The following is a 26,398-nucleotide window of genomic DNA, read 5'->3' as shown; positions in this document are numbered from 1 at the left end:
ATGTGTGATACATATACCACCCTATAGTATTAAGGTGACATACCAAAATGTCATTAATCAATTTTTTAGTCATTACTAGAAAACAGTTTTCTATTCTAAAATGTTGTTTTGAAAATTCTATCATTAAAATTGTTTATTCTGACTTGACCATGGGCTAGCTATTAAATTTATTATTAAATTATTGTTAATTGGGACGCCTGGGTGGCTCAGTGGTTGAGTGCCTGCCTTTGGCTCAGGGCGTGATCCTGGGATCCAGGTTCGAGTCTCGCATGGGGCTCTCTGCAGGGATCCTGCTTCTCCCTCTGCCTCTGTCTTTCTCACTCGCTCACTCTGCGTCTCTCATGAATAAATAAATCTTAAAAAAAAAAAAAATTCCAAAGAACAGGGATGCCTGGGTGGCTCAGCGGTTGAGCATTTGCCTTTGGCTCAGGGCGTGATCCCGGAGTCCCAGGATTGAGTCCCACATCAGGCTCCCTGCACGGAGCCTGCTTCTTCTCCCTCTGCCTGTGTCTCTGCCTCTCTCTCTCTGTGTCTGTCATGATTAAATAAATAAAATCTTTTAAAATAAATAAATTATTGTTAATTATCTTAAGTATAACACTGTTGTGATTATGAAAGAAAATGTCTTGGGGGGATCCCTGGGTGGCTCAGCAGTTTGGCACCTGCCTTTGGCCCAGGGCGCGATCCTGGAGTCCTGGGATCGAGTCCCACGTCGGGCTCCCAGCATGGAGCCTGCTTCTCCCTCCTCCTGTGTCTCTGCCTCTCTCTCTATGTCTATCATGAATAAATAAATAAATCTTAAAAAAAAAAAAAAAAGAAAATGTCTTGGGGTACCTGTGTGGCTCAGTCAATTAGGTATCTGCCTTCGGCTTAGGTCATGACCCCGAGGTCCTGAGATCAAGCCCCACATAGGACTCTCTGCTCCTCAGGAAGCCTATTTCTCCCTCCCCCTCTGTCTGCTGTTCCCCCTGCTTGTGTGCTTTCTGTCAAATAAATAAATAAAATCTTAAAAAAAAGAGAAAAATGTCTTTATTTTTAGGAGATATATGCTGTATGCAGCTTACTTCAAAAGATTCAGCCACAAGCAATTGATAGAAAGAGAGAATACAGTTATTTATAAAATGTATAAAGTTATAAATTATTAGATAGTATAATTATTACGATTACATAAAATTATGTAATACACATATATAAACATATATATATACATATAGAAAGCAAATACAGCAAAATGTCATGAATAAATAAATAAAAATCTTTTTAAAATAAAAAAATAAATAAATCTGAGTATTACCATGAATCTTTACAGAGGTCAAGAACTTTGGGGACAGGCACTCCAGCATTTGCAAGGGCTTTCATTGTCCTGCCAGAACAAAGAAAAATGAGCAATAGTGCTGGCTGAATTGAGATTTTCTTGAAACTATTTTTCTGAATTAAAATTAGTACATGCAGAAATTAAAGCAATTATTCAAGTGACCCCAAAATAGACAAGAAGAACAAAGAAACAGATGGCACAAACCAAAAACAAATAGAAAAATTATAGAACAAAGTTAAATATTAATAGTTACATGACATTAATTAGACCAAACATTTTAATTGAGACAGATTGTCATACTGCATAGAAAAGTAAGACCTAACTATATACTATCTATAGGAGAGATTCTTTTCTTTTTCTTTTTAAGATTTTATTTTATTTTATTTTATTTTATTTTATTTTATTTTATTTTTTTGAGAGAGAGCACATATGAGGGAGAGCAGGGAGGGGGACAGAGGGGAAAAGAGAGAGAGAGAAAGAATCCCAAGCAGAACAGGAAGGCTGTTCCTGGGGCTCCATCTCACAACCCTGGGATCATGACCTGAGCTGAAATCAAAAGCCGGATGCTTAACTGAGCCACCTAAGGTGCCCCTTGAGGAAAATTTTAAATGTTTTATTTTATTATTTATTTTTAAAAGATTTTATTTATTCATGAGAGACACAAAAAGAGAGGCAGAGACATAGGCAGAGGAATAAGCAGGCTCCCTCTGGGGAGCCTGATGTGGGATTCAATCCCAGAACCCTGGGATCACGACCTGAGCCAAAGGCACATGTTCAACTACTGAGCCACACAGGTGCCCCGAAATTTTTAAATGGAAAAATAATTCCTTGGTCTTATCAACAGTAATTGGTTCCTGCTTTTGCCTGCCTGGTGTCCTTTCCCGGCTTCATGTTCTGAAAATAATACTTGGGCTTTCCTTTTGGAAACGGTTCTCTGCAGCTGCTGTCAGTCCACATGGTTTGGGTGGGAGGAGCCCAATCGCTGGTTCCAAGGATGGGCACAAGACCCAGATTTGGCTAATCTGAATAATGCATCCTCCTGACCCCAAATGATGATTCACATTGGCCCAATGAGTCAATCTCCGGAGGTATGCTAGAACATTTGCTGAGGTTATGGAGGAAGAAAGAGTGGAGACATGGAGGGAGAGAGAAAATGAACAGGTCCTGGTGACATTATTTGGCCCCTGGATCTAGTCATGCCTGAAAGACTTAAGTAATGAAGCCAATAAATTTTACTTCTCCTTTTTAAAAACAAACAAACAAACAAACAAACAAACAAAAACATTTAAGGGGCACCTGGGTGGTTCAGTTGGTTAAGCATTTATCTGATTTTGGCTTAGGTCATGATCTCAGGGTCCTGGGATAGGATAGAGCCCTGTGTTGGCCTCCCTGCTCATCAGGAAGTCTGCTTCTCCCTCTCCTTCTGCCCCCCACCCCCTTCCCGCTGCTCCTGCACACATGCATGCACTCTCAAGTGAATAAATACAATCTTTTAATTAAAATATTTTTCAAGGGCTTATAAAAGGCAGTGTGGAGGGGTGTCTAGGTGGCTAGCTCACTCGGTGGAGTGTGCAACTCTTGATCTCAAGGCTGCAAGTCCGAGCCCCAGGTTGGGTGCAGAGTGCTAAAAAAATTTAAAACATAGTTAGGATAGTATTATATGTGGTTTGTATCTGTTTTTATTACACTAAAATTTTATCATGACATTCTTGCATTATTTAAGTGTACTTTGTGTTGGCTGCAGTAACAGCATAGTCATGAAGGCTGTGGAATCCTACTGCCCCTGGGTGTGAGGCCAAACTCTGTCACTCACAGGCTAGTTATGTGTCCCCGGGGACACTGCTTTATGACCTTTAAGCCTTGCTTCCCAAAAAATAAATAAATAAATAAATAATAAAAATAAAAAAATAAAAAATAAAAAAAGCCTTGTTTCCCTCACCTGTAAAATGGGGATCATAAGAGTAACATATCACAGGTTGTTGTGAGAATGCTTTGGGTTAACAGTACATCCAAAGCATTTATTATAGTACTTGGCATATACTAAACACTCAGTAAATGTCAGCTGTTACACAAGTAGATATGCCCAGGTTTAATCGTTTCCCAATTATTGTACCATTAGGGTGTTTCCAATTTTTTAAATTATAAACAACATTGTGGTGTCCCTATTAATGCATAAAGCTGTTTTCCCTATTGAGAAATATTTTTTAAAGAGAGATTCCCTGGGTGTTATTCTGTATGTTGGCAAATTAAACACCAATAAAAAAATAAATTTATTATTACAAAAAAAAAAAAAGAGAGAGAGAGAGAGAGAGATTCCTCTTGGGATGCCTGGGTGGCTCAGCAGTTGAGTGTCTGCCTTCAGCTCAGGTCGTGATCCCAGAGTCCTAGGATTGAGCCCTGCATTGGGCTCCCTAAATTAAAATCTTTAAAAATAAATAAATAAATAGAGATTCCTCTAACTGGAATTTTTTTTAAAAGATTTTATTTAGTTATTCATGAGAGACACGAAGAGAGAGACAGAGACATAAGCAGAGACATAAGGAGAAGCAGGCTCCCCACAGGGAGCCCGAGGCAAGACTCGATCCCAAGACTCTGGGATCACGACCTGAGCTGAAGTCAGACGCCCAACTGCTGAGCCACCCAGATGCCCCCTCAACTGGAATTATTAGATCTAAAAGTGTGACTACTCTAAGGTTTTTAATAGATTGTGTCATGCTGCTTTCTAAAATTCTCCAAATTGTTCAAATTTACGTTTGACATTTTATAAGCAAATACCATGTTATATTTCATCTCCATATGCACATTTTATTCCTTTACTAAAATGGAAATTCTCTGCATTCCTGGATTTCTAGAATGTCAGTGTAGCAATCCAGAATTCCTCGGTACCTCTGGGAATAATCAGAGGTGTTTGCAAGCAGGGTGCATAAGAACAGAATGAGGGCTTCACACTTTTGGGGTTTCTCTCCTATAAATACACACCTGCTACTGCGTGGGCAAATATACAAATGCTCAGAAATAGCTAAAGGTTTTCTCCTCTAATGACACCCTAAGGCTTCATAATTATCAGTCACCAGTGTGTGCAACACTTGAAAAAGTCAGATTCCGAGAACTAAAAAGTCCAGAGGAGAGCCAGGAAACAATGCAGACAAGAAGGGGCCAAGAGATGAAATCACATTTTCCTTACTACTCTGTGACACTCCTGTAGAGCAGGCTGGGCTGGAAGGAAGTAGGGAGCAGAGGAAGAGAAAGGCTTCCAGTGCAGTAAGCCCCATGCTGGAGCCCATCCAGAATTTTCATCTCATTCTTAGAGTTTGGAGCTAGTTTTTTTTCCAACCTACTAAGTTTAAATGTTCCTATTTGCAAAGGAAACTATTTTATATGGGAGAAGTTATAATATATTTATTATTTTACACATTTTCTTATGGAAAACTTCAAACATACACAAGTAGAAAGATTTATCAGACTCCCACATACCCACCGCCCAGTTTCAACAACTATCACATCGTGGCCATGCTTGTTTTGGCCTCAGCCCCATTGATACACTGAATGTAAGACCAAAGGTATTAAGGTCTTTAAGACTCAAGGGTTAGACTAGTAAGTATTTCAGTAATGCCTTTCTTTCACCCAGGGGTGAAAAAAGTCTAGTTTTCTACAGGATTAGGTATAGAAAAGAGAAAACAAACTTCTGAATAAATTTGGTTACACGTTCTTATTTGAAATAATTTTGGAAATTCATACTCACAGTGTTAAGTGTGTCAGGGCACTTTGACAGAGTGCTCGCTTGTCATTTCAGGGCTGAGCTGCAGAGACAGGCTGGGGGTGGTGAGAATACCCCAGCTCTGAGAAGTTACCTGAACTCCCTCTCCAGTGCATGGGTGGATGGAACAAGTGTTTCCGGGGATTTCCTCCTCAGAACCAGCTGGTGGTTGGCGAGTCTGACATAGTAGGTTGGGTTTGACTGCCCCTGCTCAAACTGGAGGAGTTCCAATGGGCCTGTGAGTTTGAAAACCAAGAAAACTAAAGCAGTTCTGAAGACCAGAGCTGGGCGTTCCTGCTTTCTAACGAGCACCACATTTGGGACACAGAATGTTCCAATTTGGGATGCACCTTGTCCTTGGGCGCTGGAAGCTCAGGTGTACCTCCCAGCTCAGGTCCACTACCATGTGGCAAAGGCTACTCCATTTATCCCATAGTCATTCTCACTTTCTACAGTGTCCAATTTTGTACCTCTTGCCAAATCCTGTTCTGCGAAAAAAAGCTTTTTGGTTGTGGTGTGTATCAACCACAAGTATAGTCATGGCAACCCATCATGCTAAATGGAATGCTTTAAGCCTGAGGATAAAAAAGTGCCCCTGTGTGTCCCTCAGCCCATACTCAGCCAAACCATGCCTGACGCTGGCCTGAAAGCTGAAAGGAGCTTCTAGAGGCCTACAGCCTGAGCCAAAGTGCTTTCACCAGATACTCTCTCTCATCCCAGGGGGCCGAACTCTGTGGCTCCCTCCCAGGAACATCCTAATTAACCCTCAGCTTCATAACAAAACTGAACCTTGGACACAGATTCGTTTCACGTCAGAGGAGCAGGCAATGGGAGTTTGTCTGAGTTAGCTGGCCTGCTCCAAAAGGGTCCCTCAGCTGCGCAGAAGGCCCTAAGAACAATCCAGTCCCCAGAACAGAATGTGAAGCTCCACACAAGAAGTCTTTTTCAAGAGGGATCCCTGGGTGGCGCAGCGGTTTGGCGCCTGCCTTTGGCCCAGGGCGCGATCCTGGAGACCCGGGATCGAATCCCACATCGGGCTCCCGGTGCATGGAGCCTGCTTCTCCCTCTGCCTGTGTCTCTGCCTCTCTCTCTCTCTCTGTGACTATCATAAATAAATTAAAAAAAAAAAAAAAAAAAAAGAAGTCTTTTTCAAGGACTGAATGGGTGAGGCAAAACCTTATCACCAGGTAGAGATGTCTTCAAAAGTCCTGGAGGCAGCTTTTTATAATCTAAGGGTGAAATTCAAAGAATGAAAGAGGGACCTTTGGAGAGATGAAGACAGCTTGTGCCATTTAAACTCATGCAGGGATCCCTGGGTGGCGCAGCAGTTTGGCGCCTGCCTTTGGCCCAGGGCGCGATCCTGGAGACCCGGGATCGAATCCCACGTCGGGCTCCCTGCATGGAGCCTGCTTCTCCCTCTGCCTATGTCTCTGACTCTCTCCCTCTGTGTGACTATCATAAATAAATAAAAATTACAAAAAAAAAAAACAAAAAACTCATGCAGCTTCTTAAGTCACTTTCACAAAACAGGCCATTACCTCAAAACAATTAGACTCACCCCAGTGCCCCGGGGCACATGCCACCGGCTCCAGGTCCCAGAGGACCCCTGCCACACCACACTGTCAGGTGGAAGAGGGGGCGCATGGCCTTTTGGGGTTACTGCCTTTTCCCAAGCAAGACTGAATGCTGCACACAGATCCACGGAGCCCAGGGGATCTTTTCCTCCCCACACCACCTCTGTCTCCAGCATATTCCACCAGGGTTTGAAAGTGAGGACCAGACTGAAATAACCCTTAGAGAGTCAGCAGAATACAAACACATAAATACCTGTGCTTTGGGTCCCCAGCAAGTCTTTGAGGTACTTCTCCAAGGAATCTCTTGGAATTTCCACTGTTTTTCTCACAGGGCAAGTGTTTGGAATAACCATTCTCAATATAAAGCCCAAAAGGGCTTCTAGTTCCTTTATGGCAGTCTCTGGGTCATTGACCTGGTTTCAAGGAGAATATTGAACACGTGATCACCAGTCAACCCTGACCTGGCCTCCTGTCTGTTCTCTAAGAGTAGTTCTTTAGGGGGAGCTGGCCAAGGAGTCAGGTCTCTGAGCATGGGCTTCAGCGGCCAGGATATTCAGCTAATGAAGAAGCTGGAGAATGAGCTTCCTCTTCCCATTTAACTCCTAACCACATTAAGCCTTCTCGCTGGGAAGAGTACCAGTTCAGAGTCCATGCTGCTCCTCCACGCCAGGAGGGCAAACTACTGCGCTGTGGCTCCCACCCTGTCCCAAAGGCCCATCAGCTTCATGATGAAAACCCAAACATAGGGAGCAAATGGGAGACCTCCTCTCATGTGGCTTCTTGAGCTTCGCAGCCATGACCTGGGTAGTCATGCGGCTGGGAGCTGCTGGCTCCCCACGTCACTAGGACAGCCAACTGCCATCCCAAATGTCTTCAGCCTGCCATCCACCTCCTTGTGTAATTCTTTCTCAAACTCTTCTTAGTACGTGCTTGTCCTACTGCCCTTTGAAAATGTGAGGGGCTCATCACATATAGACTTTCTAATTAATAAAAAAATAAAACTACAGCAGCATGGGGGAAAACCACTAAACACAACCAGGATTGTCAACAGGACTGCACAGAAATGCTTAGGCAAGTGCCAGGTGCACAGCGGGGGTTCAAAAAATAGTGATGTTGGGATCCCTGGGTGGCGCAGCGGTTTAACGCCTGCCTTTGGCCCAGGGCGCGATCCTGGAGACCCGGGATCGAATCCCACGTCGGGCTCCCGGTGCATGGAGCCTGCTTCTCCCTCTGCCTGTGTCTCTGCCTCTCTCTCTCTCTGTGTGACTATCATAAATAAAAATTAAAAAAAAAAAAAAACTTAAAAACTTTAAAAAAATAGTGATGTTACCTGTATGGTGTGAATGCCAAGGCTGGCGGCTGCTTTTAGATTCGGTCCAAGATCATCAAGAAAAATGGACTCAGAAGGCTGCAGGCCAAGCCGTTCCAAGCACAGCCTATAGATCCTGGGGTCTGGCTTACAAACACCTTCTAGGCAGGATTCCACCACCTGAGCGAGGGATAGAATGATAGATGAGTGTCTCTAAAACATGGTGCTCCCATATGCATACTACCAGGTTTTTAGAAAAGAACAATAGGATAGTGGAGATTCGTTATAACAAGTTAGCTTAACAGTGTTATGATATAAAATAATGTTATTTTTAAAAGTCAGATATGGAAGGCACCTGGGTGGCTCAGTTGGTTGAGCATCTGCCTTCGGCTCAGGTCATGATCATGGGGTCCTGGGGCTGAGCCCTGCATTGAGTATGTGCTCTCTCTCTCTCTCTCAAATAAATAAATAAAAACTCTTTTTTTAAAAAAATAGGTTGGAGGGATCCCTGGGTGGCGCAGCGGTTTAGCGCCTGCCTTTGGCCCAGGGCGCGATCCTGGAGACCCAGGATCGAATCCCACATCGGGCTCCCGGTGCATGGAGCCTGCTTCTCCCTCTGCCTGTGTCTCTGCCTCTCTCTCTCACTGTGTGCCTATCATAAATAAATAATAAAAAAATAAATAAAAAATAAAAAAATAGGTTGGATATGAGAATACTAGATTACTACTAGGGGGCAAGCTCAGAAAACCAGGGTTCTGGTTCAGACGCAGTGACCTTGTGCAAACAGCAAGGCCCTAATGGGCCTCCGTGTCATCATCAATAACGTGGGAATACTAATTGTTATCTTACCTATCATAGGTAGGTATTGTTGAGAACTTTAAATAAAATTTGAATGAGTTCCAAAATGACAAAGCATTTTGCTCATGTTAGACTGTGGCTACACAGAAGAGCTGTAGGTTTCAGCTTTAGGAAAAGTACTTCACCATTTTTTCAAAAAGAAGACACTGTTTACTACTACAAAAGACACATGACCTTAATGTCTATATTTCAGAAGTTAAACACAAAACAGCCACCCGCAACTTAGGTAAATCCCACAGAAGGACAGATGGACACCAAAGATACTGTTTGTGGCAAAGATACTGTTCCTTTTACTCAAAGAGTTCCTTGTGTCTTGACAGCCTTGCTTCAACCAGGTATGTGATCTGGAACTAGCAGGGGGTTGTGGGGGTGGGGGTGGCTACCAAGGGTTCATGAGAACCCAGCAAAAGCTGTCCCCCTGCCAGGCTACCTCTGATCGATCAACCCTTTGCAGGTCCTCACACTGTCCCCAGGGCTTAATCTCCTATAAATTGGGCCTATATTTGATACCCTCTGGTCTACCCTGAGAATAGAATTCAGTCTCTGCTCACCCCTGGGAGGACTCACATTCTCCAAGACCAAGGATAAACCTGAGGGCCCCTCCCTCCCTCTACTCTACACTGCATTATTTAGAGTTCAGTGAGAACTGCCCTTTCAGGTAAATACATGTCCTGAATATTTTGGACCTCTCTGCTTAGTCTCCCCTGTCTCTTAAACACCTGAATAAGCTAAAAAAGACAAGCTCCTGGCACACCTGGGTGGCTCAGTAGTTGAGCATCTGCCTTTGGCTCAGGTCGTGATCCTGGGGTCCTGGGATCGAGTCCTGTACTGGGCTCCCTACAGAGAGCCTGCTTCTCCCTCCACTGTGTCTCTGCGTCTCTGTCTCTAGTGAATAAATACACAAAATCTTTAAAAAAACAAACAAACAAAAAAACACACTCCCTATAAAGAAAACATCAGTAGTGGGTAGTAAAGAAACTGGGTGTTTCAGACGCAGCCCAGTGTCTGTGCCGCAGGGCAGCAACACAGCTGTACTGGCTGACAGGGGAGAGGGCCACATTCTCCAGAACAGACGTCTCTTGGGAGCCACTACTTTGAGAGTCACCGAGTTGGGGAAGTGAAAAAAATCCTTCAGACTTAAGTTTGATAAGATCCCTGGCCTTCTCTTTCTATTCCATTTTGCAAGTTGAAAAAGTTCTGGAGATTTATTTCACAACAAGGTGAATATACTTAATGCTACTGAACACTTTAAAATGGTTATGATGGTAAATTTTATGTTATGTGGGTTTTTACAATAAAAACCAAGGTAAAAATTTTTTTAATTAAAAAAAGTTAGATGAAAAAAATATTTTTAAAAGATTTTATTTATTTATTTAAGAGAGAGAGAGAGACCGTGAGTCGGGGGGAGGGGCAAAGGAAAAGACTCTACTGAGTAGGGAGCCCCATGCGGGACTTGATCTCAGGAGGCTGGGATCATGACCTGAGCCAAAGACAGATGCTTAACCAAATGAGCCACCTGGGTGCCTGAAAAAAATTTTTAAGCTGAGACAGATTCCTATAATATTAGTTGTAGAGTTCAGTCTCTAATGTTGACAGAGATTACAGGATTGCTTATACTATCTTTACACCATCAAAACATGTATGTGTGTGTGTGTGTGTGCGCGCGTACATATGTATATAGCCTTAGAGCTTTAGAGAACAAAAACCTAAATCCTTGCTCTTGAGGAAATGTTTTTAAAACTCCGGGTCTTCTGGAGACCTAAAATATGAAAAACAACCAGAAAAGCTGCTGGAAAACACATGCCAGAAAGCCTGTGAAGTATAAATAAACAAGTCCATTATTTATTTATTTATTTTTTTTAAACAAGTCCATTTTTAAAAGAAGCTCATAGGTCTTTTAAGTTGTAGCTTCATTTAGAGGGCTCAATGTGAGCCTGACCAACTTCATTGTCCAGATTAAGATTAGCTGTACTTAGATAGAAGGAATCTCTGAAAAATAACTGAAATATATAGAATACTTGCCATGTACCAGGACCATGCAGGGAGCTTTGCTGTGAGATGCACAGAGCTACCCTCCAACAAAGAAATTGCTATTCCTAGATTATAGATGAGGAAACTGATGTTCAAGGCAGCAAAGATACTGCCTGTGGTCACCTGGTTTGCAAGGCACAGAGACAGTATCGAATTTGGCTGAGGTCCCCAAGCGCTTGCAGGGGAAGGAGCTTGGAAGAGGGCTGTATGTGTAATGTGGGGAATCCAACAATCAAAGCAGGTGGACTGCCAGGCCAAGCATCCAGAGGGGAGAGGACTCTATTTCTGACGGGCTTTCTAAAAGAAGGAAGAAGGATGTGGGAGGTAAAAACAACACTATGTTGGGAGGTGAATTGCCAGCATTTGTGCTTTGAATTTCTGCCTGTTGATTCTACTAGATTTTGTGTTCTAAAACAGCACTATTCAATAGAACCTTCTGCAGTGATGGAAATGCTGTATCTATGCTGCCCAATATAGTAGCCAGTAGCCACATGTGGTGACTGAGCACTTGAAATGTAGCCAGTATGTCTTCCCCTAGGGCAAAGACTGTGTCTGTCACATTTGACACAGCATCCTTTCATGTCTCGCCAGTGCCCCGCACACACTAAGTGCTCAGTAAGAATATATTTTCTAACTAAAGTTTAAGAAGGTCATCTGTAAATAATTCTTTTTTAGAAGATTTTATTTTATTTGTTTATTAATGAGAGACACACAGAGAGAAGCAGAGACACAGGCAGAGGGAGAAGCAGGCACCTGCAGGGAACCCAATGCAGGACCCAATCCCAGAATTGGGATCACAACCGCTGAGCCACCCAGGCGTCCCCATCTGTAAATAATTCACATCTATCCCAGGATAATCTATTTTCTCTTGCAGAAATGGGGAATCTTTATAGGAGTAACCTCATGGCACAGATCATCTCTTTACTCAGCATGTTCTCAGTGTTTGATAGTCTAGTCCTGGGCCATCCAATACAGTAACCACCAGCCATATGCGATTATTTACATTTAAGCTAATAAAAATGAAATAAAATTCAGTTCTTCAGTAATACTTTATCACAATTTCAAGTGCTTAACAGCCATATGTGACTAGTAGTAACCATACTGGACATTTCCATCAGTGCAGTAAGTTTTATTAGACAGCACTAGTGTCAGGATTAATGCCACAGAAATAGAGGGTAACATCATTGGTCTTTTCTTTCTTTCTTTTTGAGGGGGGAGGAGCAAGGAGAGAGGGAGAGACATGTTAAGCAGAAGCTTCATCTCACAACCCTGAGATCATGACTCAGATTGTTACCTGAGCCAAAATCAAGAGTCGGATGCTTAGCTGAGCCACCCAGGTGCCCCCCATTTCTTAAAATATGTATTTATTTAAATAATCTCTACACCCAACATAGGGCTCAAACTCATGACCCTGGGATCAAGATTCACACAACTTCCAACTTGTTGGAACTGAGCCAGCGAGGCACCCTAACAGGGTTAGTTTTTGAAGAGAAAATGTAGACAGTCCCTTTAAGATGTGAGAGACAGCAGAAGTTTGCGTTAAAATTCAGAATGTGTGAAAGAGGCTCTACAGCTGAGGTTTCAACCAGTTATCAAACCCCATCAATGCTGGACTTTGCTGAGAGCTCAGTGACATTTTAAAAGACCTCTTTTCACCTTGTTATGTCTAAACCGAATTTAATCAAGTTAGTCAGAAGAATAAAACCATCCACTAGACACCTGCTAAAAGACAGCTTTTAATCATGCATCCTGAAGCAAGGACAGAGACTCTGTTTTGATTGTTTGGATCATGTTGAGCTTACCACATCAAACTGCTTCCGGTCCAGGGGCAAAAAGCTTTTCCCGTTGGGAAGATAAAAATTATTGCTCAAGACTGCAGTCCGAAGGCCCTTTGCTCGAATTTGAGTTATGGCGTCGGTCATCACTGGGAACTGCTTTGCCACTTGCTCGCTGGTCAGCAGAGACAAAAAGGAGCCCACCGGGACGGATGTCTTCGACTGAAAAGCAGGGAGAGGAGGAGAACCAACAAAAAGTAAGAGTAGGAGGAACAGCTTACCAACAAAGAAAACTCTTGCTACCTACAGTTCTCCTCTAGCCCTGTACAGAACTTCATGGACAAGGCTGTAAACACTGACTTCCAGTGCCAGTGGTGAGAGGATGGAGCTATTTATACCAATATTCCAGTTAAGTGAATTCTTCATTTTACTCGTGGATTGGCAATCTTAAAAAGTATCAACTCCAAAAGTCTATGAAGCAGATCTAAGTTAATTCTTTTTTTTTTTTTTGGGTAAGTTAATTCTGAATGATCCAGAAGACGTGTAAAGACTTGTCTTGCCTCAGCATCACCACTACAAACTTCCATTTCTGACCCATTTTTCGTTTTTAAATTCAACCTTACGTAGGTTTTAAAAACTCTTCCCAAGTTTCAAAATCTGCAACGGCAGGCATGTGGGTGGCTCAGTGGTTAAGGGCCTGCCTTTGGCTCAGGTTGTGATCCTGGAGTCCTGGGATCGAGTTCCACATCCACATCGAATTCCCCATGCAGGGAACCTACTTCTCCCTCTGCCTATGTCTCTGCCTCTCTCTCTGTCTCTCATGAATAAATAAATAAAATCTTAAAAAAAAATCTGCAAAGGCAAGTCTGCTGTTTTACACACACACACACACCCCCCCACACGCTATAGAACAGCTTCGCTGAAATACAATTCACATAATTCACACAATTGTACCACACGATTCACCGCTAAACTGTACAATTCAGAGATTTTTTTTTTTAAGATTTTACTTATTTATTCATGAGAGACACACAGAGAGAGGCAGAGACACAGGCAGGGGGCTGAAGCAGGCTCCATGCCCGGAGCCCAATGTAGGACTTGATCCTGGGACTCCAGGATCATGCCCTGGGCCAAATGCAGGCACTAAACCGCTGAACCACCCAGGGATCCCCACAATTCAGAGTTTTTAATATGTTCACAGAGTCGTGTGACTATCACCATTTTTATCACCCTGAAAAGAAACCCCATATATACTAGCAGTCATTTCCCATTCCACTCTCCAACTCCCCAATACTCTCAGTACCAGAAAATCAGTAATTATTTTCTGTTCCTATAGATTTCTCTATTCTGGACACTTCATATAAATGGAATCATACAAATTATGGTCTTTTTTGACTGGGTTCTTTCTTTCATTTAGCACAAAATTTTACACATATATTTGAATTTCTGGTAAAATATACATAACATTTACTATTTTAACCATTTTAAATGTGTGGTTGGGTGGCATTAAGTAAATTCATTTTCGTGTAACCTTTAGTACCATTGAGCCACAGAACTTTATTTACTGTATTTTAAATCCTAATTTAATAAAGTTATTATGAAGTCTACACTGGAGTTAATGTAAATAAAGAACTTAGAACAGTGCATAGCACAGAGAAAGGGTTCAATGTTATTATTGCTTTACAATAAACTTTCTGATCAAAGCCATTGTGCAGACAGCTCTTGTTACAGATGAACAACAGCTGATGGAGAAACTTAGTAAAGAATACTTTTACTTATTTATATATGTAGTGAAAATTGAGTACCTAGGGATGGAAGAAGTACATTAAAAACTTATAATGTGGGATCCCTGGGCGGCACAGCGGTTTGGCGCCTGCCTTTGGCCCAGGGCGTGATCCTGGAGACCCGGGATCGAATCCCACGTCGGGCTCCCAGTGCATGAAGCCTGCTTCTCCCTCTGCCTATGTCTCTGCCTCTCTCTCTCTCTCTCTGTGTGACTATCATAAATAAATAAATAAATAAAAATTAAAAAAAAAAAACTTATAATGTATATGGGTGATGGGCATTAGGAGGAACACCTGTGATGAGCACTGGGCGTTCTATGCAAGTGATGAATCACTGAATTCTATTCCTGGAACTAATATTACACTGGATGTTAACTAAAATTTCAATAAAAACTTGAAAAAAAAACAACCAACCCAAAAATAAACAAAACTTATGATGGATTATCAGGTTTTTACTTCTTTATTTGCAGTTTAATCAACTTAATGGGTGAGCACAGCATCCACACTATAGCAAAAAGAATATATAAATTTAAGTGTGCTTATCACTCACAATTTCAGAGCAAAGTCTCCCAAATTCTTGCAAGAAATCCTCTGTTGTTATCGCTCCCCTCATAAATTTTATCCAGGGTCCATTTTCGCCACCTAAGATCCAGGCCTTCTGTATAGTTCCAGGAAGGATATGGTTTTGTAGCTCCCATTCTATAAGGAAGTAAAATATGCAATAAGTGAAGTATGTTGACAGATGGCTGGGCTTTGGGAAGCTCAAGGGAATTACCATACCAATCCCTGCGGCACTGCTGTGGTGCCAGGTGGATTCTGCTTGGAATTTGGAGAAATTCAGGAAATGTAAAATCTCAGCCTTAGACAGTAATACTGAGGAGACATTGCTGCTAAGCGTCAGGTCCTTACCACCTGCTTGACGTGACTCTGGACACTGCATTATGCATTTTCTTCCCTGGTCCCTCATTAGTTGGCTTGTGTACACTCTCATTAGCTGGCTCACTCATACAGTCCTGGCATGTAGTAAGGAAATACATGCATAACAAGCCAGATTCTGACACCACTCCAAAACAAGCCCATCCTTTTGTAAACTGTAGTAATCCTCTATGGCAGTGGCACTGGTGGTATGCTGAAACATTCACTTGGGGGACACCTGTCTTTGTGGGCTAAAGAAGAAAATTTCTATCCACAAGAACCCCAGGCAGTGAATGGATCAGCATTTGTGTACACTGGGAACCTTTAGACAGGGGCTGCTTAGTCTTGTAGAAGATTGGTTTTTCTTTCTAAAATATAGCTGCTGTGGGGCAAAAATATATATAGCAATCACAATTATTTCTAAGACATAATATGCTTTACACATTTTTTTATTTTGATAAAGTAGGGCCTGTGCATTGAAAATATCTGACTATAGAAAGTATAAAAAAAGAAAGTAAAATGACAAGCAGTTTCGTTCTTCAGAAATAATCGATGTTTCTAATCTGAGATATATCTTCTGAGAACAGCAAGACTTTTTTTTAAGAGAGAGAGAACACACACGCAGGCGAGCGGGGAGGGGCAAAAGGGAGGGAGAAAGAATCTGAAGCAGACTCAGAGCTGAGCACAAGAACCTGATGAGGGGCTCAATCCCACCACTGCAAGATCATGACCTGAGCAGAAACCAAGAGTTGGACACTTAACTGGCTGAGCGACCCAGGCATCCCAAGAATAGCAAAGACTTTTAAAGCTGAATCCAAATAATCATACTTGTTTAATTTGAGAACTAAAGTGTGTATCATTTTTTTATGGTCTCAGAATTGGCAAGCACATAAGGAAACTGGCACTTTCATATACTGCTGATGGGAGTGGAAACAAGTACAACCTCTATGGAGAGCAAAATTTTAAATGTACATCTGATGTAGTAATTCCACTTTCTAGGAACTTCTCCCACAGATAGATCTACTGAAAGTCGGCAAAGATATACAAGGCTGTGCAGAATTGCTTATAATAAAAAGAACCAGAAGGGGCGCCTCAGTCAGCTGGCTAACCCTCTGCCTTGGGCTCAGGTCATGATCCCAGGGTCCTGGGATCAAGCTCTAAGTGGGGCTCCCTCCTTAGCTGGGAGTCTGCTTCTTCTTCTGCCCCTCCCCCTGCTCATGCTGTCTCTCTCACTCTCTCTCAAATAAATTTTTTAAAAAAGTAAAAATGTTTAAAAAACTAAAAACTTAAATGTATGTTAATAAATGGCTTGTTAAATCAACTATGGTACATCCATATAATGGAATACCGCACAGATGTATAAACTAGACCAAGGATACACAAAATATGACCTGGAAACCAAATCTGTCTCCTGTCAGTTTTTGTAAGTCAAGCTTTATTAGAACACAACCATACCTATTAATTTACAACCGTGTGTCACTGTTGTGTTGCCACAACAATAGAAGTGAACAGTTGTGACAGAGATTGCACAGCTTTCAAAGCCTACTTAGCCCTTTACAGAAAAAGTTTGCTAATAACTAAAACGCACCTTGGTAAAAGTTACACTGATCTGGGAACATGCTAGCCAAGGACATTTTACCCAGGGAGGAGGTTAAAGAAGTCTTCACAGAAGAGAGGTCTTAAAATTAATATGAACAACCACCACAAGATTTATTGAGTGCACAAAAGACTCCAGGCACTCTACTGAGTAATACACTGCTTAACTTACCATCAAAAGTACCGGTAGGGAAAAAAAAAAAAGTACCAGTAGGATTTGAACAGGTAGAGGGAGCAGGGAAGGGTAGCTGCCAGCAGAGGGGAGAGAACTGGCAAAGACACAAGAGGGTAAATGTGTTTGGCAAGTTTAAAGAACATCAAGTAGTCCACACACAGTATGGTGACACAAGGTCCTGAGGGCTAATTTGCCAAGAGGTCTGAGATACCAAGCAAAAGCTTCTGGACTTAATCTAAGGGAGAAAGTACAGGCACTTAAGGATTTGAAGCAAGGGAGTGAAGGGATAAGATCTGTAATTCAGAGAGGTAATTCTGGGGGCTGTGTAGGAAGGAAGTGCAAAAAACCCAGAGTGCCAAGAGACAAAGACAAGAGTTAGGAGGCTCATAGGGTGATGCAGGTGAGAGAAGATAGGGACCACATCCTAGGCCAAGGCAGAGGGAGTGGAGTGAAGCAAATAGGTTCTTAAAATATTCTGGAGAAAGTTGAGAAACTCCTGTCCAGTGATCTTTGATTTCTCTAAAAAGAGGAGATTCAGCTGTCTGCCAAGTATGAAGGTTTGAGGCAGGGGGAGCAGGATGATTGATAGGCGGTCAGAACAGCCCTGTGGTAAAATGCCAGAGGAATATGAGGAGAGTAGAGAGGCTGAGGGCCCAGATGGAACTGGGACTAAATATCTGCTCACCAAGTCAGCTTTGCTCAGCAGGCTCATGTGAGAAGGGAAACCTCGCTGAAGTGAAGCCCGGAGGCCCGAAGGGGGAGCTCTCACACCCTTCCAACTCTTGTCAATTACCCCCAACAGAAGACTCCTCTGGGAAAGGATCATCACAAACTGGCCTCAGCAGATGTATGCTGAACTCACTCCCCCAGCAACTCAGCTAATTAGAAACCATCATCATGGGCAGCCCACGTGGCTCAGCGGTTTAGCGCTGCCAGCGGCCCAGGGCCTGATCCTGAAGACCTGGGATTGAGTCCCATGTCAGGCTCTCTGCATGGAGTCTGCTTGTGTCTCTGCTTCTCTCTCTGTGTGTCTCTCATGAACAAATAAATAAAATCTTAAAAAAAAAAAAAAAATCATCGCCCTGAACTCTTGCCTTTTTCCAGTGGACTTTTGTTCCAAACAAGCCCTTCCAATTTCCTCCTCTTTCTCGATAAAATAATGTTCCTCTCCTTTATTGGACTAGCCTCTGGTACTGGCCATAGCTTGCGTGCCCCAAACTGCAATTCTCTTGCTATCCCCAAACAAACTCTTTTTTGCTGGTAAATAAACCATTTCATGTTTAAGGTCAATAGTAATTGTTTACTCAGGGGCAGATAAAACCCGTACTTGCGTTGGTTTAGCAATGGAGAAATGCCCAACCAGCCACCATAGGAGGTCAGCTCTTCAGCCTTTTTTCCTTTCCTGCTGGCTGGAATGAGAACGTGATGGTAAAGGTGAAGCAGCCAAGACAGACCAACGTGATGGTAAAGGTGAAGCAGCCAGACAGACCAGGTGAGACTGGAAATGAAGAGTACTCAGAGCAGAGCAATACAACAGAAACAACCTAAGTGCCCAATATCACAGAGCAACATACTAGCCCTCTACCACATCCCTGAGCTTTTGTGTGCAAAAGAAACTTTGATTTTCATTCACTGTTCTGTTAGGGTTTCTAACCCTTGAAGCCAAAATTAATCCAACTCAAGTCAGTGGAAATGAGTAAGGATAAAAGTAAACCAGGAGGGGCTGATAAAGGATCGGAGACGACAGGTTTGACCTAGTAGGACCTAAAGCATGTTTCTCAGGGAAGCAGCATGGTTCTCAGAGAAAGGTAGTTAAATTCTACTAATACCAGTAACTACAGTAACAATGGCAACTCATTATTTATTGTGAATTTACGATGACTCACTCACTGTGCTATGCAAGTGCTTCCTGTAATTATTTCACTGAACTCTCCCCAAATCCCAAAGAGGTAGGAGGTAGGTACTATTATAAGCATTAATTTAATGGTAAGAAAACGAAGACTCAGAGAAGTTGAATAATTTGCCCAAGGTACTCAGTCACAAAGTGGTGCTTGGAATTTGATTCAAGAACCAGGGTGTCAACCCACTGGGATAAGCCACTGCCCAAATGTTTCTTTGTCTCCCCTTACACATTTTATTCTGCCCACCCCGGCCCTAGTCTCTGAGAGTGAAACAGAATGAAACACTCACCTGCAGCCACTCTCCCTGGAGACGGAATGAGAACTCCACCCATGTCAAAAATCACCGCTTTGTAGGTGCCGCCTCCAGAATGTGCCCATCGCCTGGCTCGCTGATGCCTGCCCTGGATGTGTTCCAAGAAGGCTGCCCTCCAGGCCCACTGGAGATGTGAGGACTGGAAAAGCTGCCTTATGTACATTTTGAGGCCAAGACTGCATGAGAAGAAGACACAGGGCCCAGCTTGCCTTCACCGCCTGCAATCCAGACCTCCATCCTGGAGCTCAGGCATGCCAGCTGGACATCTCCACTGATCTGCAAACCCTTCAAACCACAATGGGATTCGAACCCTCCTGGACTACTCTGTTCTTGAAGCTCCTTAGCCCAGTAAAGGGCTCCACCATTCAGCTAGCTACTCAAACTAGAAAACTGGGATTCACCCCTGACTTCTCATAGTCCACCACCTGGCCACCTCAATTCCATATGCTCTGTGCTGTGATCTTTCCCCTGAAAATTGCCATCTACCTTGCTCCACTTACTGCCCACAGATGATCTTGCCCACAGATCATTGCTACAGCTTCCTAACAGATCCCCTTGCCTCTTCTCAAACCTCATTCTTTCTCCACTCTTCAACCAGAGTAAGAGTGCTCTTTCAAAACTGCAAATTTGGCCATGTCCTAAAATCATTTAAAACTTTCAGTGGCTCCCCACTGCCCTCAAGATAAAGTCTCAGTTCCTTAACCTGCTTTAAGGGGCCCTCTAAGATCTGCCCCTGACTTTTGGCAGCAACTCTCCCTCTTTTTCCACCTTAATGTGGATGATGTGGACATGCAAATCTACATGCAGCTTCCTCAAACACATGATAATCTCCTCCAGCTACCATCCTTTTGCCTGTGCTGTTTCCTTGCCCTGGGCTGCTCCCTTCCACCTGTTACCCGGCTAATTCCAAATTGTCCTTTGGTTGAAGTTTACCTATCACTTCCTTCATGAAACCTCTACCAGAAATTACAGATGAGGAATCTTTCCCATAGACTCCCAGGATGCCCAGTATTGACCTCCATCACACCTTACGGTGCCTCCATCACACCACCAGCCCTCCTACACATCACTGCAACAGGCTCCTAACTGTTCTCCATTTGCCTTTTTTCTAAACATACTTTCAAAAAGCTCAGGAAAAAAAAACATACACACACAACACAGACATATGTATATAGACATACACCTATATATGGGTATAGAAATAAACCAAATGTGGCAAAATGTTTTTTTAGTCGATACAGGTGAAGGGCATATGATGAAGAGTGTATGAAAGATCATTATTGTACTATTCTTTAAATTTTTCTGTATGTCTGAAACAAAGAGCTGGGGTAAAAACAAAATAAAGCAAATTCTATTTGCAGTCAGTTCTCATGAAAATCTTTACACTTTCTGTGTGACTTCTATAATTTAAACGCTTACTAAAAATCAGGTTTAAACAAAATAGTTTGGTAAGACAGCCTGTAAATTTATGGGAGTCACTTCAATGCCACCATCAAGATTCAATAAGCCACAAAAGACTCCAAAGAAAGGGTCCTCAAGAAGTAAATCAAAAAAAAAAAAAAAAGAAGTAAATCTTCAAGATGATACAATGTGTTTTTCATGTAATTGGAAATTTGCAGAATTGGGGGGGGGGTGAATTTCAAAATCAAAAACTTTGTTGATTTGCATTTTTTTTTATTACTGTTCCCATGCCGAGGGCAATGTTTATGGTAGAAGGAGTTTATTTATAGGCTTCTAAAAGCGTCAAAAACTTTGTGTCAGGGCTTCACAGGGATGAAAAGCGTCTCTGGGCCCTGAAGGGCTGACTTGCGTCTTCACTGAGGTTACTAATGGATGAGTGGGCAATGCTCCCATGACCAGCTTGCTTATTCCTTCCAACTAGAGATGATGGTTCTATTCTAGCCACTTCCCAGCACTTTCTTCAGACTGGCCAAACACTGATTTCTCATACCTCCAAGGCTTGGGTACCTGTCCATTGACTCTAACACCTTTCCCTGCTTCATCTACCAGTACAATTCCACTTATTTTTACGTCACAGCCTCAGCCTCAGCTTTATCTCCTCTGGAGAGGCTTTTTTTTTTTTTTTTAATATAAGTTTTAAGTAGGCTCCATACCAAATGTGAGGCTTGAACTCAAGAGTCTCATGTTCTACTTACTGAGCCAGCCAGGCACCCTGAGGCTTTTTTCTTTTTCCAGATAGGCTCTGGTACTACTTTTTTTTTTTTTTCTTAAACTCCTATTGCTTCTTCTCTATACCTTCACTAGAGCATTTGCTCCATTACACAGTAACTGTTTTCACACCTATATGCTCCTAAAATTGTAAACTCCTTAAGGCAAGGCCTATCTTGGGGAAGGCAGGGGATAGGTTTAGTTGTTGATAGCCACAAAGAACTGTAACAAGCTCAACTTGCCCATCACTAGCTAACAATTCTAGTTCTCTGGAACTGGCATCTTCCTTCTGTACCATAGAGACTATTTGTCTTCTGGCTTTCAGAATAATGAGATTAGTATGACAATATAGACTTGCTACTTAATTTATGCTTTTATAAATAAGCGCACATAGTATGTGCTGTCACATATTAAGAAATAGTTTAGTGGGCAGCCCGGGTGGCTCAGTGGTTTAGCGCTGCCTTCAGCCCAGGGCCTGATCCGCATCAGGCTCCCTGCATGGGGCTTGCTTCTCCCTCTGCCTGTGTCTCTGCCTTTGTGTTTGTGTCTCTCATAAATAAATGAATAAAATCTTTAAAAAAATGGTTTAGTAAAGAAGTTGCATGTTGGCTCTGGAATCAGATTGCCTGGATTTGAATTCTAGCTCTGCCACATACTAAGTGTGAGATCCTGAGCATGTTTCTCTGAGACTCAGGTTCCTCCTCTGTAAATGGGAATAATTATACACCAGTCTCATAAAGTTGTTGTTATTATTGCATGAAATAAAGTATATAAAGCTCTCAAGTTAGTACCTGACACACTATTAAATGCTATCTACTCCTGGGACACCTGGGTGGCTCAGCTAGTTTAGCATCTGACTCTTGATTTCAGTTCAGGTCATGCTCTCAGGGTTATGAGATGGGAGTCCCGTGTCAGGCTCTGTTGCTAGGCATGGAGCCTGCTTAAGATTCTCTCTCTTCCTCTCCTTCTGTTCCCCACTCCTTTAAAAACAATACAAAAAAAAGGGACGTCTAGGTGGCTTGGCAGAACCGCGTCTGCCTTTGGCTCAGGTCATGATCCCAGGGTCCTGGGATGAAGTCCTGCATCGGGCTCCCCATAGGGAGCCTGCTTCTCTCTCTGCCTGCATCTCTGCCTCTCTCTCTCCCTCTGTGTCTCTCATGAATAAATAAATAAAATCTATTAAAAAATAAAAATAAAGAAGAAAATGTTACTACTGTAATGCACTATAAAAAGTTCACGAAAAAATAAAAATAAAAAAATAAAAAAAAAGTTCACGAAAAAAAGTTCACGAGGTCTCTCATGTTATACATATATACTAAGTGAATATGGCATATGCATTTTCACAGCAATTCTCAACAGTGTAATTTTGGTTCCAAAGGGATATTTGGCAATGTCTGGGTACATTTTTGGTTGTCACCACTTGGGGGGTCCTACTGGTATGTAGTGGGTCAGGACAGGGATGCCATTAAACATCCTACAAAGCGTAGGAGATACCACCCCAAAGAACTATGGGATAAAGCAAAGACTGAGAAACCCTGATATAAAGAGTATGTACTGCAACATTTCATAGGATGCAGTCACAAGCTTTATATACACACAGCATGTTACATGCACGTATAGTCCATAGAGCTACACGTGTCCAGGATGTGCTGTGACACACCTTAAATATCCTTATAGCATATGCTTGGAGTAGCATCCTGCCACGTGTGGGACATGGATTGTGGCTCTCAATATCTGTATGCTAAAGACAGTCTGAGGTTCTGGAAAGAAAGCTGAATTTAGAAAAAGTGATATATGTGGCTCTATTTATTTCACGTTCATGGCTGTATGTTATCCCATTCTTATGCCAAAACCTAGCTCAAGGTCCCATAACTGATCAAGGTTGACACAATAAGAACAGGAAGTGTGTGTTTATCTCATTCACGAAAATATCTCCACAGTCTCAACAATGCTTAGGCTCTCAGGAAACATTTGTGAAGTTATGGGGAAGGGAGGAGGACCCAGACCTGGCTCCAACACCGTGAGCTTAACCCGCCAGCCGCCCTACCTCCACAGTCACAAACACTGCAGTCGAGTCTGTAATCCTCAAGGGCCTTCAGAGAAGCGGATCCACCTCTCTGAGCTTTAGCAGACCTACCTAAAGTGTGGCTAACACAAAGCAACCCCTCGAACGCTAGAGCGAGAGGCCAAACACAACAAAGGCAAGAGCTCGCCACATGGCAGTTTCTCGTACAGTTAGAGGACCCGGGGACGCTTCGCTGTCGGGAGACAGCCTAAGGGCAAGGCCTCTCGGGTAGGTAAACTCGGGCCTGCGCGCAAACCCACCGACTGGCTTCAGGGGGTACCCAGTGCCCGCAACCTGAGTCAAGCTCCTCTTCCCCGACCTGCCAGAGGTCCCCGCCGGGGTGCGCAGACTCACCTCCGCGGCGACACGCCGGTCACGTGGCCGCCCCCCTACCCAATCGGAGCGCGCGCTGCTCCGCGCAGGCGTAACCCCGCGGGTCGGCGACGGCGGCCGGGAGGCGGAAGTGAAGGTGGTTGTGGCTCGGAGGGTTGCTCGCGGAGCTGCTGCTACGGAGGCCCCCGGGAGGCAGCGGCGGCGGCGCTGAGGCGGTGGCAGCGCTGCCGACCCTGGGCCGCTCGGCCTCTCAGCTGTCCTGCCAGCCTCGCCTGAGCCCGCCGGGGCCCGCGCCGGCCAGCGCCTGCCCTATGAGTGTGTCACTGGTTGTCATCCGACTGGAGCTTGCGGAACACTCGCCGGTCCCCGCCGGCTTCGGCTTCAGCGCCGCGGGTGAGTCCGTCGGCCTCGCAGCCTTCCCTTCGGCCTAGCGCCTCGGCCCGGGAGGCTCGCCCTCCCAAAGTACGGGCCCGGGGGTAGGCGGCGGCGAGGGCCTTTGTGTCAGGAAGAAGCTGAGGGGTGGTTGAGATCCCTCTGGTTCCATCCATCCTACAGGGGCCTCTCGGATATCATCTCTGGGAAGCCCTTCCCCGTCCCTCTCTTGGTTCCTTCCCACTGGCACTGTTTATACCTGGCGCGTCGCTCTCTCCACCCTGGGTTAGAGTCAAGTTGTGTAACTTGCTTTCCTCCAGGCTTTGTGGAGGCAGCGACTGGATCCCAGGGATACTGACGCTTCGTGTTAATTAAATCGTTCCTCTTTGGAAGACAATCTCTTTAGGCGCCCTGCAGCTATAGTAGTAACTGTAGCTAAAAAAATTGTAGACATCCTATGTCCCTACTGGGTACTAAAACACTTTGTGTGCATTATCTTCTTTATCTTCACAGTAACTGTGTTAGGTTGCTAACACTTAGCAACCCTTATACAGACTGGGAAATTGAAGCCCAGTGATTAAATGACTTGCCCATGATTGTAAGTGGTGAGGCTGGGATTCTAACTCAGAGGTGGACTTAAAAAGTCGGAGCTGTTCCTGTACCAGCCACTCCTCCTTGGTGAGGAGTGCATTTATGACTGTGTTCCTTGGACTTTAAGTAATTCCCTAACAATAGCATTTATCCAAGAAATAATTACTGAATGCTTACTATCTGCTGGGACTTTAGTTGTTTGCAGAATCAGACATATTCCTGTTTAATAGCACCAGCAGCTCGATGAGGTAGACAGATGAATTAAATATAGAATAGATGTGGAATTACGTCTGTAAAAAGAGTTGTGAAAGAAAGGAAGAGTTTGGAAAACTATCACAGAAGGATCTTTGGTTTGGGAAGGGGGCCTGGGGCAGGCAGGGATGGTGTCCTTGGAAACTACCCTGAGTGTGTGAACTTTGGAGCTGCAGATTAAAAGTGGGATATGATTTAATGAGTTACAAGCACCTTTCAAAGGTTGCAAGTGATCTCTAAGTTGTGAAAGTCAACTTTGACATTAAGCATATATACACTTTATATACATGGGTCAGTTTTTGATTCATTGATTCAGCAAAGCTTTAAAAATGCTAGGGATTGTGGTGTAAGTGCTGGGGATACAGTGGTGGGCAAAACAGGCCTGGTTCCTGCTCTGCTAGAACTTATATTAAGAGTATTTCAGTCAGGTCCTTTTCCATTTTCCAAGCTCCTTTTCGATTTCTGTGTGTTTCATTGATTTAAGACCATGATCACAGATTTTCATGGTATGATTCATGGCATGAAGCTAACCCAAGGTATTTAAGACGACTATTGCTAAGGGTTTTTGAAAAAATTTTTTCGAAGATTTTATTTATTTATTCATGAGAGACAGAGAGAGAGAGAGAGAGAGGCAGAGACACAGGCAGAGGGAGAAGCAGGCTCCATGCAGGGAGCTCAATGCGGGACTTGATCTGGGACTCTAGGATCCTGGAGTTGAACCCTGGGCCGAAGGCAGGCACTCAACTGCTGAGCCACCCACCTTGAAATTCTTATTAATGGACTTGATACCTTCATTTGGGGCTCAACACAGTTTCACTTTACCAGAGATTACATAAAATGTAGGTTCATCTGGGCATAATCACTGTCGAATCTCCTCTAAAGCTCTTATTCTCAGGGTCCCTGGGTGGCTCAGCGGTTTAGCTCCTGCCTTCGGCCCAGGGCCTGGTCCTGGAGTCCCCATATCGAGTCCCGCATCGGGCTCCCTGCATGGAGTCTGCTTCTCCTTCTGCCTGTGTCTCTGCCTCTCTCCCTCTCTCTGTGTGTCTCTCATGAATAAATAAATAAAAATATTAAAAAAAATAAAGCTCTTATTCTCATTGATTTACTTTAAAGTGCATGATTTCGGGAAGCCCGGGTGGCCCAGCGGTTTAGCTCTGCCTTCGGCCCAGGGTGTGATCCTGGAGACGCGGGATCAAGTCCCACGTTGGGCTCCCTGCATGGAGCCTGCTTCTCCCTCTGCCTGTGTCTCTGCCTCTCTCTCTCTCTCTCTCTCTGTCATGAATAAATAAATAAAATATTTTAAAAAAAAAGTA

At 43.5% G+C, this 26,398-nt stretch overlaps 2 protein-coding genes across 12 annotated transcripts in view; one reads left to right on the top strand and one right to left on the bottom strand.

Annotated features, from left to right (window-relative positions):
- Positions 1-24,011, bottom strand: part of ACAD10 (acyl-CoA dehydrogenase family member 10) — a 47,082-nt gene extending 23,071 nt beyond the window's left edge. Inside the window, exons 1-8 of one of the 7 annotated variants that reach the window (XM_025473977.3) lie at positions 23,892-24,007; positions 19,280-19,479; positions 14,954-15,102; positions 12,647-12,841; positions 7,977-8,135; positions 6,900-7,059; positions 5,167-5,308; positions 1,295-1,363 (exon numbers count right to left, since the gene is read on the bottom strand). In XM_025473977.3, coding sequence (XP_025329762.1) covers positions 1,295-1,363; positions 5,167-5,308; positions 6,900-7,059; positions 7,977-8,135; positions 12,647-12,841; positions 14,954-15,102; positions 19,280-19,466 — 1,061 coding nt within the window. In that variant the 5' untranslated portion in view covers positions 19,467-19,479; positions 23,892-24,007. Of the gene's footprint in view, positions 1-1,294; positions 1,364-5,166; positions 5,309-6,899; positions 7,060-7,976; positions 8,136-12,646; positions 12,842-14,953; positions 15,103-19,279; positions 19,480-23,519 lie in introns of all 7 variants that reach the window. The other 6 variants (XM_025473978.3, XM_025473975.3, XM_025473976.3 and 3 more) reach the window with 6 other exon arrangements.
- A 118-nt stretch (positions 24,012-24,129) lies between these two features.
- The window catches only part of LOC112676555 (BRCA1 associated protein), a 28,801-nt gene continuing 26,532 nt past the window's right edge, over positions 24,130-26,398 (top strand). For all 5 annotated transcript variants that reach the window (XM_025473969.3, XM_025473974.3, XM_025473972.3 and 2 more), the window contains exon 1: positions 24,130-24,263. In XM_025473969.3, the coding sequence (XP_025329754.1) occupies positions 24,182-24,263 (82 nt within the window). In that variant the 5' untranslated portion in view covers positions 24,130-24,181. The remainder of the gene's footprint in view (positions 24,264-26,398) is intronic.

Source organism: Canis lupus, chromosome 26, assembly GCF_003254725.2.
Source record: "Canis lupus dingo isolate Sandy chromosome 26, ASM325472v2, whole genome shotgun sequence".
In the NCBI taxonomy this organism is placed as follows: domain Eukaryota; kingdom Metazoa; phylum Chordata; class Mammalia; order Carnivora; family Canidae; genus Canis; species Canis lupus.
This window is presented reverse-complemented; position numbering and strand designations above follow the sequence as displayed.